Genomic DNA, 13,986 nt, shown 5'->3' on the forward strand with positions numbered 1-13,986 from the left:
AGGCGCGCTGCTCGGTTGTAAATTGGATCCTGATCGCTCATAACGAGCTCCCAGGACTCAGGAGTTGAATTTTGCCAGCGCCGAATGCTTCCCTACTGAGAAAGGTTGAGGCTGGGGGGAGCCGAGGCAGGTAAAAGGAGCGTCACCCCCTACCTCCAGCGAAGGCCGGGGCATCCCGGCTAACGAGAGAGGTTTCCTCCGCTCCGAGAAGGCTGGATTTGTCTCTAAACTGCGGTTTCCTTGTTTTAAAGACTCGCCCGCTTTCCGGGAGGGTCTCTGCTTTCAAATCCCCCCACAGAGAGGAGCCTCTGGCTGCGTCTACATTAGGAAATAAACTCGATTTTTAATACATTCGATTGTTTTTTTTTCCACCTCCTTCCTATGAATTCCACAAAGCCTCTTGCAATTCGACCCACCCTGGAATTTCCCTGTCCCCTGTCCGGTTAATCCCTGAACTCAAAACGCTTCTGGTTCCTTCTCCCCGACCCTCACGGCTGCTAATGGGGGTTGGTTAAGCGAGGATCCTGGGAATAAAATCCCAGCTGTCCTGTGGCACCTTCAAGGCGAACCATTTTAGTGATTAGGTCATGAGCTTTCGTGGGTCGTAAGACCCACGAAAGCTCGTGACCTAATCACTAAAGTGGTTCACCTTGAAGGCGCTACAGAACTGCTTGGGGCTTTTTTTGTTGTTATTGTTGTTTTTCTTTTGTTTTGTTTTGTTATTGTGACGCTCCAGCCCCCCCCAGTAGCATCCAGAAGTTTCTCCCCCCTCCATCTCGTAGTGTCTGAAAGTTAAGAGAACTCGGAGGGAAACTGCTTCCGTGGGGCATAACCGTGGGTAGATCCCAGGGTGCCCACGCGGGTCTGGGACCCCCCAGGAACAGCCAAGACTGCAAAGCCCAGGCCTTTTCCTTGCAAAACTGGCTCCTCTGGCGAGAGCTTCGCCCCGCGGGAGGGAGAGGGGATGGGCTGCCCTGCAACGCCTCGTTTGAATCATTCCCCCCTGCCCTGCACTAGCCGGGCGCTGAGAGCCGGCCGGCTGCGGAAGGAGGCCTGCGCTTCGCTTTGCAGACGGATTCCAGCCAGGTCCGGGCCCGGGGAGACGCCTGGGTTTAACCTAAACGTCTCGGTCCCGTTGTCTGGGGGTGCAGGAGCCGAGGCGGGGTGCAGCGCGTGGGAAGGGGAGCCCCAGGCCTCGTTCGCTCGCTCGCCCGCCCGCCCGGGTGCGCCCCAAGCTACTGCGCGCCCGCCCTGCTGCAGGCGATGAGGCCTGGCAGAGAACAGATGGAAGCTGGGGCCAGCACCGCCCACGGGCCACGGGGAGGCCTTGGTGTATCCTGGGGGGAGGCCCAGGCGCAGGGGAGGAAGGAGGAGTGAGGTGGGGGGGGGGGCTAGCAACAAGCCGCTCCAAGGCCCGGCCCTGGCACCCCCGCCAGAGCGCCCCAGTCGAGCGCTCTGGAGCTGGGCCCGGCGCCCGCTGAAGCCCCATTCACCTCCAGAAGCTCTGGAGAGCCGCGGAGCAGCGAGCCCACCGGGGGCTCACCAGGAGCCGGCCTGCGGGGGCCAGACCCCCTCCGAGGCGGCCGAGCTTCTCGGCTGGGTGGGAGAGTCGCTTAGCCAGGCAGGTGCCAGTGACCGCGGGCCTCGCCGGGTCGCTCCCCACGCTGCAGGGAGACACGGGCGTGCGCGTCTGTCCCGGGCAGGTCACCCTGCGCCCGCGGGCCGGCCCGAGCCGCGGCCTTGACTTTCTTCCCCCGCATCTCCAGGGCCTGGGCTCGCCCTGCCCCTGCCAGGGGACCCGGCCGGCTCCGCCCCAGAACTCACAGCTCCGGGGCTCGGCGTGATATTTTTTGGGGGGTTCCAGCCCGGGGCGCACGGGGAGATCGTCGGAGGAGAGGTGCCGGGGGGACATGGAGGACGGTGTTTGAACGAGGCGCAGGGTTTTGAAATCGGAGCCGTATGGGGTCTATGACACACACACACTGCAAAGGGATCCCCCCGGGCCCCATTCATACCAGCGGAAGGGGGCTTGGGGGGCAGGGGAGCAGGCGCCCCGCGGGTTGGCGAGGGCGCGGAAAACGAAGCACCCCGACGCGCCTCTGATGGCTGGGCCCTGGGACAGAAGGGACGGGGGTAACTTCGTTAAGGCGCCTAACGAAGCGGCAGGCTGAGCCGGCCTGGCCCCTCTGGCAGCTGCTTTAAAGCTGTCCTGCCCGGGGCTTCTTTCTGCCGGGGGGAAAAGCTACGCTGGAGTCGGGGCGCAACAGCCCGCGGCGGTAGCGGGGACAGATTCTGGACCCACGGCTCTGCTCCCAGCCACACCCGGCGCCCCCCTCTCCAGAGCAGCCGGGGCCTGGCCCTGCCGGCTCCTGAGATCCGTGGCAGCTCGGCTGGGCCGGGGCCCGAGCGGCTCCCGCGGCGCGGAGGTCCCAGCCGCTGGGAAGAAGCCGCCCGCTGCAGGCTGCGGAGGCGCTTCTAGGCCTCCCCAGCCGGCGGCCCGTCCCCATTCCTGGCGCGCACTGCAGCCGGTGATTACCGGGGGAGCCCGGGGAGCCCCGCGCTGCGAACTCAGGGGTCCCAAGCCCCGGGGCAGGAACCATCGCTTTAAGGCCTGGTCAGGCCCCCCTGTGCGGGGTTCTGCCCAGTGCTGGGACAGCCTGAGATCGGGGCTCGCCTTCGCCGCTCCGGTGTGAGGCAGCCCCCCCCCCCCCCGCGGTACCCGCCACCGCACCGTGTACCAGTAGCGAGCCCGGGAGCTGGACCGGGGCGGTCTCCAGGGTTTCCAGTCGGGTTCCCCGGTTCTCTTCCCCCGGCGCCCCCGTGCTTTGCGTGTCACTAAGGCGATCGGAGAAGGGAAGGGCCCCAGCAAACCCGGGCCCCGCTAAACAGCCCGCCCGGACGCGTTGGGATCGCCCCAAATTCGCCGCCGCGCTCCCCGCGTCCTGCGCCCGCTTCGCGTTTCAGCTCTCCGCCAGCCACCGGCAGCGGCGCCCGAAAGCGCGGCGGGGGTCTGCCCGTCGGTCGGGCTGTCCGTCTGCCCCCTCCCGCTCCCGTCGGTCGGGCTGTCCGTCTGTCCGTCTGGCCTTTGTCACTTCTTCCCGCGGACTCAGCTCGCCGCGAGCCAGGAGCCAGGAGCGCCTCTTCCCCGCGCCCCCCCACCCCGGCCCGCACCCCTTGCGACTCCAGAGCCCTTTCCGCCTTTACCTCCTTTGTCTGGGCCCGCGGAACTGAACCCAAGGCCGGTCCAGTGCCCGCGGGCAGCGCGCCTGGCCGCGCCCCTCGCCCCAGGCTGGCGGGGGGGAAGGCGACCCAGCCGGGGGGGTGCGGTGGGTGGGGTGTGGGGAGGGCGGGGGGCTCTAGGACCGGCAGCAGGCGGGAGAGCAGACAGTGGCACAGAGAAGCGGTCGCGGCTGCACGCTGCCTCCCTGGCGCTGGGCGACGGGACTTTATAAGCCGGCCGGGCTTGCTGGGGCCGGGAGCGGAGCTGCGGAGCCCTCCCGCTCTCCCCGGCTGCCAGTCATGCGGCTGCTGGCCGGAGCCAGCCAGCCCAGAGCCGCGGCGCAGGAGTAGCAGGCCTGGGGGTGAGGGGCAGCGCGGGTGCCCTAGCCGGAGCCCCGCTGCGCGCTCCCGCCCTGCCTGCCCGGCCCCCACGCTCCGGCGGAGAAGCCCGGCGAGCCCGGAGCGGCGCGAAGCCCCTTCCCTGATCCGGCGCTGGCCTGGAGCGCGGGGCGGGGAGCCGTGCGCGGCTGCGGCGGAGGGGAAGCAGGCGCGGGGCCATGGAGCACCTCGGGGCGCACCACCTGCACCAGAGCCCGGCCGAGCCCATCAGCTTCGGCATCGACCAGATCCTCAGCAGCCCGGACCAAGGCAGCTGCATGCTGGCCGGCTCCCGCCTGCAGGACTCCGCCGACTACGGCTTCAGCTGCATCCTCAACGGCGCCTACAACACCGTGGCGGGCGGCTACGGGCCCGGCGGCGGCTCGGGCGCGGCGTACCCGGGCGCCTGCAGCGTGGCCTCCCTGCCCGGCTCCTACAACGTCAACATGGGGGTGGCGGTGAACGGCCCCGGCCTGAACTCGGCGGGGGGCGTCATCCGGGTGCCGGCCCACCGGCCGCTGGCTGCCGCAGGCGGGCCCCAGCCGCTGGCCGCCGGGATGCCCACCGTGCCCTCGGTGAACAACGTGAGCAACCTGGGCGGGCTCACCTTCCCCTGGATGGAGAGCAACCGGCGCTACACCAAGGACCGCTTCACGGGTGAGTCCCCGCGCCGCCCGGGGAGGGAATGCGCCCAGCGCCGGGCACCGCCCGCAGCTCTCTCGCCGCCCGCGCTGGGGCTGGACGGGCGGGCCGGGCCCCCTGCCCCGCTCCTCAGCAATGGGCACAGGCGGGCCAGCCCGGGGAAAGCGCCGGCCGAGGCCGCTGGGGAAAGGAGGAGCCGGGAACGGCGCATCGCGTCGGGCTTTTCGCCTCGGTAGGTTAAGTCGGGGCAGAAAAAAACAACCGACGGCTGGATGCCTAAAGGAACCGGTCAGTGTGACAGAGCCGGTCTTACTGAGGAAGCGGCTAGGGCTCTATTATTATTATTATTATTAATAATAATAATAATAATAATAATAATAATAATAATAATTAATATAATAATAATAATAACAACAATAATAATAATAATAATAGGTGAATGCCACATTTATTTCCGTGATGGACAAATTAGATAATGGATAATAATGATAAGTATAGATGAATAATAATAAATAATAATAATATATATTAGATATTAGGTTTTAGATGATGATGATAATAATAATAATAACACTAATAATAGAGGAATGCCATATTTATTTCTGTGATGGCCTAATTAATAATAACAATGAGAGCAAAGAAGAAGACGAACACAAAGGAGGGTGAATGCCGCGTTTGATTCCTTTCAAGTCGCCCCTGAAATAGTTGGAAAAGTTTCCCAGGCTCGGCCCTGGCGGGTGCCTTTGCACTCCGAAGAGGAAACGGGCCGGTTTATCATCCCCAGCTCCTGGTGGACGGAGAAGGCTCCTCCCGGGTTTACTTTGGGGCTACACACGTCTCCTAGGGCGGGAAGGGACCTGGGGAGTTCATGGCGCCCAGGCCTCCGGACAGAGCCAAGCAGCCCCTTGTCTTTTTCAGACCCCTGCTTCCCCCACGGCCCCCGATCTCACAGCCCTTTCCAGTCCGTGTTTCCTTCTTGCGCCCGCGGGCCGGCTCCCGGCTCCAGTAACGCCCAAGCTCGGGGAACCCCGCTGCCCTGCCGGGGCTTCGCCCTGTGCTTTCAATCCCGGGCTCGGCCCTGCTTTCATTTCGGTGCCTTCCGCACCGCTGGAAGTTGCCCGGGAGAAACTGTGTTTAATGCGGTTCCCCAGCGAGCCCCGGGTGCCAACCCTTTACCGAACAGACAGTGCAGATGCGGCGCCCGCAGGAAAGGGTTGTTTCCCCCTGCGCTTGGCGTTCAGCTCCAGTCCGCCGCAGGGCCGGGCGGCGGGGTTAGAAGCCCCGGCCTCAACACGAGGGGCGGAAAGGCAGAGAAATGGGCACAGCGGGGTGAGGATCAGGCCCCTTTCAAAACAGCTAAATTGCAATTTTCCAGGGCGAGCAACTGGAGGGATTCACTTTTTCTCCCCACCTTGTTAAACCGGAGCCCAAGTCGCTCCTCCAAGGGGGGAGCACAGAAGAACAGCGCCGTTTCCCAAGAAGGCCGAATTTCATGGTTATTTACACCGCGCTTTGAGATCCTCGGGCGGAAGACGCCTTTAGACGGGCGGACTCGCTTTTCCCCGGCGGGGTCCCGGGACCCCGAGTCCCCCACCTAACGGCAGGAGGTGGGGAGTTAGGTTAATGAAACACCGATGAATCCAACGCACGAAATTGTATTAGTAACCCCGTACCCACCGGGCTGCCCAGAGACAATAGAAAGGAGCTTTGGTGGCGGCTGGTTATTAAACCCAGCAATTCTGCGGGGGTGAAAATGTCTATTGATAAGTGGATCACGCAGCCTCGGACCACATTGTACCGTGTAACCGGCCCTAAGCCTTTGCCGTGGGCTCTGGTCACCCCAGATCAAGATCAGAGAGGTAGCCGAGTTAATCTGCAGCTTGCAAACCAGCAGAGAATTAGGCTGTATCCTCAAAAGCACCAAGAAATCCTGTGACATTTTATAAACTAAGAGATATTTTGGAGTTTAACCTTTCCTGGGCAAAGACCCGAAAGGGATTATTATTATTATTATTATTATTATTATTATTATTATTATTGTTATTAATAATAATAATAATAATAATAGTAATAGTAATAGTAATAGTAATATATGGAAATACACGTATCTCCGAAACGGGTCTTTGCCCAGGAAAACTTATGCTCCAAAATATCTAAACAAAAAGCGGCCCAGTAGCACTTTAAAGAGTAGCAGAATCATTTATTAGGTGATGAGCTCTCGTGGGACAGCCCCACTTCTTCAGCCCATCGCCCTACCGGAACAGACTCAATATTTCAGGCGCAGAGAACCAAAAATTGTAATCGAGCTGGAAAAAGCAGAAAAAAAAATGACCAAGGTGAGCAAATCGGGGTGGGGGGAGGAGTCAAGAATTAGATGAAGCCAAGTTTGCAAACGATCCCCTGTAGTGTCCCAGAAAATTCGCAGCCCGGTTCAAACCACGTGTTAATGTGTCGAAATTGAAAAGGAAAGAGAGTTCAGCCGCTTCTCTCTCCCACTCAGAGTGAAAATTCTTTTTCAATAAGAGGCAAACTCTTAAGTCATTACCACAAGGGCCCTCCATTAAAATGCAGACTGACTGGTGTGTGGATCAGGAGTGTTTTGATGGCTGTTTTGTGCCCATTAACTCTTTGGCTAAGAGAGTTTGAAGTTTGCCCAAAATATCTGTTCCTCTATAAAGTGTCACGGGACTTCTCGTTGTTTTAGCTTGTTCTAACTTTACTAGATTCTGGTTTCTGTTGTAAAACTAGGCAAATCTCCAGCTGAGCTGAAGTACCCCCTGGAAGAGCTGGGTGTGCCCCCCAAGGGTACATGTACCCCTGGTTGAAGAGCACTGCCCCACAGATCCTAATGAGTAAACTACCACAAAAGACCCTGTAAATCTGCACCCAGTGTCCCGTGCCCGGCCTGGACAGACGGTACTCGCAGGCCTTGCAGTAGATCCATGGGCCTGTGTTTCCTCACTACTCCCCATCTGATTTGATTGGTGTCCCTGGAGAGGTGCACGGCGCAGGACGTCCATCTCGCTGCGCGGGGTCACCTCTCCCTTGTTTTCGTGTGAGGAAGTGGGTTTGCCCACCAGGCCTGACAAATGAGTTCCTCTCAGAGGTGCTGCAGGGCTGCTCGGGATCTGGCTGAGAAAAAGACGGTATGAGGCGCTGACCAGAAGTCTGAGAGGCGCTGGAGAGGAGGAGCGGCCGCTGTGTGTGGACAGAATGCGCGGTAGATCGCCCCAGTACCAGCGGTGGTGGATGGTTTCCCACGGACGGAGCAGCGCTCTTACACCTCTGTCAGCGCCTCAGACCGAGGGGCAGCACGGCTCCTTCCCCCGACACAAGTCTGGGGGAGCCCAGTGGCGGACACCAGAGAGAAGTGGGGGGGAGTAAACAGGCTTTGGGGAGTGGGGGCAGCGGGGGAGCCGGCTGTGCCGAGGAGGGGGTTCTTCGGCAGGGTGGGGGCTTGGGGGACGACTGTCCGGACGCCCCCTGCTCTGGGCCCTGGGAGAGGGTGTGTGGGCCCACCCTGGGGGCTGCTGATGGGGGGGTGCTTTGCAGCATGCTGTGTCTAACTCACCGGGGGCAGCATGGGCTCTGGTAATGCCCCCCTCCCCCGCCTCCAGGCTCTTCCTACTAGCCCCACATGTGCTCTCTGGCTGCCTCAGCACTGCAGACTTATTTCCACATAAGAACCCTTATTTCGACATCAGGGCCCTAATTTCGACGTAACTCTGCAGTGTAGCAGCAACCTCTGTGTCTGTCTCTGCTGTTGCTTCTGGAGCCCTCCTGATCTTTTGCTGCTTGCTTCTTTGCCGCCCCCCCCCGCCCTCTCTCCCACTCCAGTGGCCCTCTCACCCTTCACTGTAACACGCCGCGTAGGTCACCCCTACCAGAACCGCACCCCGCCCAAGAAGAAGAAGCCGCGCACCTCCTTCACCCGCCTGCAGATCTGCGAGCTGGAGAAGCGCTTCCACCGGCAGAAGTACCTGGCCTCGGCTGAGCGGGCCGCGCTGGCCAAAGCCCTTAAGATGACGGACGCGCAGGTCAAGACCTGGTTCCAGAACAGGAGGACAAAATGGAGGTGAGGCGGGAATCTGGTGAGTGTGAGCTGGGTGTGTGTGAGTGTGAGCTGGGTGGATGGGTGGGGATGTGATCTGGGTGGGTGCGAGTGTGAGAGCTCGGTGTGTATGAGTGTGAGCTCTCTGTGTGTGAGCTGGGTGGGTGTGAGTGTGGCGTGGGTGGCTGATCTGGGTGCCTATGGGTGTGAGGTGGGTGGGTGTGAGCTCTGGGTGGGTGTGAGTGTGATCTGGGTGTGAGTGTGAGTTCTGTGTGTGAGCTGGGTGGGTGTGAGTGTGAGCTGGGTGAGTGGGTGGCTGATCTGGGTGCCTACGAGTGTGAGCTCTGGGTGTGAGGTGGGTGGGTGTGAGCTCTGGGTGGGTGTGAGTGTGGTCTGGGTGTGAGTGTGAGTTCTGGGTGTGAGCTGGGTGGGTGTGAGTGTGAGCTGGGTGAGTGGGTGGCTGATCTGGGTGCCTATGAGTGTGAGCTCTGGGTGGGTGTGCATGTGAGCTGGGTGAGTGGGTGGCTGATCTGGGTGCCTATGAGTGTGAACTCTGGGTGTGAGCTGGGTGGGTTTGAGTGTGTGCGCGGGATGGTTGTGTGATGGGATGAGTGTGCGCGTATGAGGGGGTGTGGAATGGTGTGTGTGTATGTGTGCGTGGGTGTGTGTGATGGGAGGGTGGCGCATCCGGCGTGGGGCGCTCGGCGCTGTCTAGCCGGAGACCCAGCCAAGCGCCCGGCCCCAGCGGACCCCCCCCACCCGTCCGGGGAGCAGAGCCGCTCGCTGGGCACAGAAACGCGCACAGCCCGGCCCGGGAGGCCCCCCGGGGATTGGGGTCCCTTGTTCCGGGGCTGCCCGAGCTGGGCGAGTCAAGTCTCTCCAGCCCCCGGGAAACTGAAACGAGCAACCGGCCACTCTGGGGTTTCACACCCCGGCCCGAGAAGGCAGCGAAGCGGGTTAGTTTAATGGCCCCCAACCGGCCTGGGAGAGCCGGGAAACGCGCGGGGAGCGGCTGGGTGGGTTACACCAAAGGAGCCGAGCTTTGCAAAACAAACCCAGACCCAACCCACCGGCGAGACCGAAGAAACGCCGCGCGGCCGGTTTGCTCTAGTGAGCCGCTAAGGCACAGCAGCAGCCGTGGGAGCGTGGGGTGATCCCCGCTGGGGGAAAGGGGCTACACCTGTCAGAGAGGCAGCCGCCTTAGCCTGTGTCTTCAAAACCAGCAAGAAGTCCTGGGGCCCCTTAGAGGCTAACGGGTATTCTGGAGCATAAGCTTTCGTGGGCCTTGCCTTAGGTTAGCCTCTAAGGGGCCCCAGGACTTCCCGTTGTTTTATCCCTACAGCTGTAACTCCACCTTAGCGCTTTCAACCCGTTCCCTGCGTGTATAACTATAGGGTGGAACATAAACAGAATATAAATGGATTGAAATCGCTGAGGTGGAGTTCTGAATTATTACCGACGATTAAAAAGAAAACCCCAACAACTAGGGAGGGTAATTTTCTCCAGTCCTCAGCCAAACAGAATAGTTCTGGTTAAAAAAAATAACCCCCCTCCTGCAGCTATTGTACAAAACTATTTATACCCCCTAACAAGCCCTTTTTATTTGGACTAGGCTGATCTCAATGTGTGTTTTAAAAAAAAAAACCCTTCATGGCCGGTAAGGCCAGGCGGTTAATACCCCTTTCCCCCTGTGTGGTTGCGAGTACGATTTTTGCTGGCGTTAATGCAACAATAACATAAAACAAAATAAAATAAAATAAAAAAATAAAAACCACCGGCCACAAACATATGGCTCTGTCTATAGACAAATGCAGGATATAATATAAGATAAGATAAGATAAAATAAGCTGAGGAAGCGGGTCTTTGCACACACAAGTTTATCCTCCAAAATATCTGTTAGTCTTTTAGCTGCCACAGGACTTCTTGTTGATAATATAATATAATATAATATAATATAATATAATATAATATAATATAATATAATATAATATAATATAACATAAGCTGAGGAAGCTGCTCTTTGCCCAGGACAGCTTATGCTCCAAAATACGTTAGTTGATCAGCTGCCACGGGACTTCTTGTGGATTCCAATATAACATAATACAATAAGCGCCAGCCTTGCGCTCAGCCCCTTTGCGAGCACGCGGCACGCGGCGGGGGAAAAGCTGCCCCGGGAACCCCAGGCGCTCAGGAGAGCTCTCGCAGTGACCCTCCGGGCGCCGGGCTAGTGTTTGCAGGTTGCCGGCTGCGGGCGCTGGGGGGGGCGGGTTGCAGAGGGTCTGCACACGCGGACAGCTGTTGCGGCCCACGCGCGAGGATCCCCCGGCGCTGCGATTGCTGGCGCGCTCGTCCCCACGCAGCGGGCAGCGACGCGCGTGCAGGCCGGAGCCTTCCACGCCCAGGCTCGGGGCCAGCCGCTGAAAAGGGCCCGATCCTTGAAGCCTTCCGCGAGTAGCAGCCCGGGGAGACGCGCGCTCCGTGCCCTTCGGGCGCAGACGCCGCTCGCCCAGGATAGGGCCCCCGGCTGGACCCGTCAGCCTGCCGCACCGTAGCTGCGCGCCCTGAGGGCCGGGGCTTGCTTTAAAGGCCGCCCTTCCCTGGCCGGACTGCACCAAATCGCCGGGGTCCCGGCCCGTTTGTTATCCCTGGTGGGGTTTATTTCTCCCGTGGGTCGCCAAACCCTTCGCGTTGCTCTGGCTGCGGTCAGGGTTGGACTAAACAAGCGGTGACGGCTGCTTATGAGGGGGCTGCCTGGCGTTTCCCGGCGAGGCCAAACCGGTATTAAATATGCATCGCGGGTACATTTGCTGGGGAGGGACGATTCCTCCATTATTAATGCCGCTCTTTCCCGGCCTCTTAGTCAGGGCAGAATGGGCTGCCTAGGTTGAACTCTGGCCTGTTTTAACACGCGGGAGGGTCTCAGGTGCAGATAAAGGTTCCTGGGGGGTGGTCGAGCCGTACTGGGCAGTTGGCAAGGAATTAGAGCGACCCAAACTTATTGGACACCGTGTCTGGAACAAGTCAGAAGGGCTTTTGCTGAATGAAACAACACATAGACTCAGCGAAATGATAAACAATGCCCGAGAAATTAAGCGGGGGGGGGGATGTGAATTTCATGCTGTCTGGAGCTGTGAAATCTGCAAGGGATGATCCTGGTCAGTAGCATCCCAGTGTATTTAACCTGAGAATCTAGGTGTCCCTGAACTTTCTCCAGCCTGGCAGGAGTCCAGGTTCCCATAGATAACCCAGCAGCTTGTTTTCCCCCCCCCCGCCACTCTAATGGGTTCTGAGCTGAAACCTTTCAGGGGATCAATAGCAAAATAAAACCCAAACAAACAGGGGTTTCATTAGACATTGATTTTAAAACTGCATTACACTCTGTGAGGGATCAGGACAGAGCCAGGTTGATGACAGATAGCTGGTAATTACCATCAGAGAAGCGGAGAAGGACCAGAGGGAAGGAATGTTTCTTGGCTGGTTTTTGACACAGGGTGGCTCCGCTAAGGAAATGCCTCTGGTTTTTGTTCCTGGATACCCCCATTCATTCCCTCACATGAAAGACGCAATTAAGGCCTGTTAATATACCAGGACAACTTAAGCTTGGTGGTGCCTGTATCTCCTCTCCTCCGCCCTCCTCTGGCCTTTGATTCATTCATACACAGTGCTCTCCAACTTGAGTATTTCAAAGTGGGGGAGGGGACGCGATGCCAGGGAACTGATGAGTTGGGAGCGAGGCCTGGTTTCCATATGAGACCTTTCCAGCTGTCCGGCTTGATCTTCTGTGACTGGTGTGGTGGGCAGCATAGCGAGAAGCAACAGGAAGGGCAGTGAGATGAGTCCATCCAGGGATACTGTAACCTGAGATCCACAGTAGGCCACATGGTTCCCAGGAGCTGCAAGTCCTACCCCGGTGTTCCACTCTTGGCAGCCGCGGGGACGGAGCAGAACTTCCTGTAGGGTTCTGTTCTGAGATCCTCACTTCCCCAAGCTCGTGGGGCTTTGCCTGAGAGAGAAGCTGGGGTTTTGGCCAAAGTTAGTTCAAGTGGCCCAGCTGGAGATCAAGGAAAGGAGTTTTGTGTGTGTGTGTGTGTGTGCGTGTGCGTGCACGTGCGCATGCTGGAGGGACTGCTATGCTACAAAGGGAGCTCACCTGAGACCAATTGTATTGGTCTCTTCCCTCCATGCTGTTGCCACCTGAGCTCTGAGCATCGGGTGGGTGAAGTGGCTGTCTTTCCTTGGGGCTGCTCTGGAATAATTTCCCAAGGCCCCTGGCTGCTGTGGGCTGGGCACAGTCCTGGAGAACCGGGAACTATCCGCCTTAGCTAGTGGGATGGGGGGAGGGATCCATTTCATTTAATTGGGTCTCTTCCACCTCTGTCTTTTCTGCTCCTATGGACAGTTGATATTTTCCTGGGCCTCGATGCAACCATGTCCCACACCCATGACCACAGAGGAAGCAGTGCATTTTGCTTGGTGCTGACAGCATAGTCCAGTGACTGGCCTGGGACACAGGAGACCCACAAACTAGTGCTGGCTTTGTGGCCTTCACTGTGTGTGTCCGTACAGCATCCAGCGCAATGGGGTCTGGAGCCTGGCAGGGCAGTTCTGCCACGATACAAAGCCTTAACGCTTGTCATTTTCTCCCAGGCGACAAACAGCAGAGGAGAGGGAGGCAGAGAGGCAGCAAGCCAACCGTATCCTCATGCAGCTCCAGCAGGAGGCCTTCCAGAAAAGCATCAACCAGCCCCTCCAAGCAGACCCCATCTGTGTCCACAACTCCTCCCTCTTCGCCCTGCAGAACCTCCAGCCTTGGTCCGATGACTCCTCCAAGATCACCAGCGTCACCTCCGTCGCTTCTGCTTGTGAATAAAGCCCCCGGCCCAGCGGGGTGCACGCGCCCTGCGTTCAGAGCCGCCCAAGCTCAAGCACAGCGTGAAGCATCCTTCTTCCCAGCAGGAAACTAACCGCGGGCTCGTAACCCAAGGGCCCCACACTTCCAAAGTGCTGAGTCGGAAAATCACCTCTTGGTGGGAGGAAGGGGAGGAGAGAAAAAAAAAAGGAAGAAGTTTCCAGTGACCTGTGGAATTATTCAGATAAAAGTGGCATCTCCTTTTCTTTCCTTTTGAAAGCCTCCATGCCCAGACCATGAACAACGAGGTGCTTCCTTAATTATTCCCAGAAAATTAAAATATATTAGCCGCAGGCCAGCCCTTCAGAATCCATGGATGAAAGCTTCCCTATCTTCTGTCCTGCAGCCAGGGCAGGCCGTTGGGTTCTTCCTGTTTTTTAGCCTGGTCATTTAAAATGAAATAAGTCTCCCTTCTGGCGAAAGGAGCTTTGACATTTCTTTTACAAAACCCCTTGCCTCCGCCTGGGTCATCGGTGCAAGAAAATCGCAGACTGGATTCAACAAATGGGCAAAAACGCTCAGCTTTATTCTTTCACCTCGTGATCTCCATTTGCAACGGAAACGAATTCTTTGGCTTTCACCGAGGAGTGTCTCTTCCCCTTTTTAATGCTTATATTTTTCCATGGGGGAATAACAGTGGTATTATTTTAATAACTCTTGAGATGTCTGTGGCATTTTGCAGAACCAACGCAGTTTCGTTCAGTGGATTATTTTGGTATTATTTACAAATGTTGTAGAATATTGTCTCTTACTTTTTTGCTCTTGAGGTCAACTTATGCTGGGGGGA

General features: G+C 58.2%; 1 protein-coding gene across 1 annotated transcript; it reads left to right on the plus strand.

The window, feature by feature from the left end:
* Window positions 1–3,776: 3,776 nt before the first annotated feature.
* Window positions 3,777–13,160, plus strand: TLX1 (T cell leukemia homeobox 1). The gene is made up of 3 exons (XM_074999936.1): window positions 3,777–4,254; window positions 8,113–8,314; window positions 12,938–13,160. Exons 1-3 carry the CDS (start codon window positions 3,777–3,779, stop codon window positions 13,158–13,160), a joined length of 903 nt encoding a protein of 300 aa, XP_074856037.1.
* The last annotated feature ends 826 nt before the right edge of the window (window positions 13,161–13,986 follow it).

Source organism: Carettochelys insculpta, chromosome 7, assembly GCF_033958435.1.
Source record: "Carettochelys insculpta isolate YL-2023 chromosome 7, ASM3395843v1, whole genome shotgun sequence".
Lineage (NCBI taxonomy): Eukaryota > Metazoa > Chordata > Testudines > Carettochelyidae > Carettochelys > Carettochelys insculpta.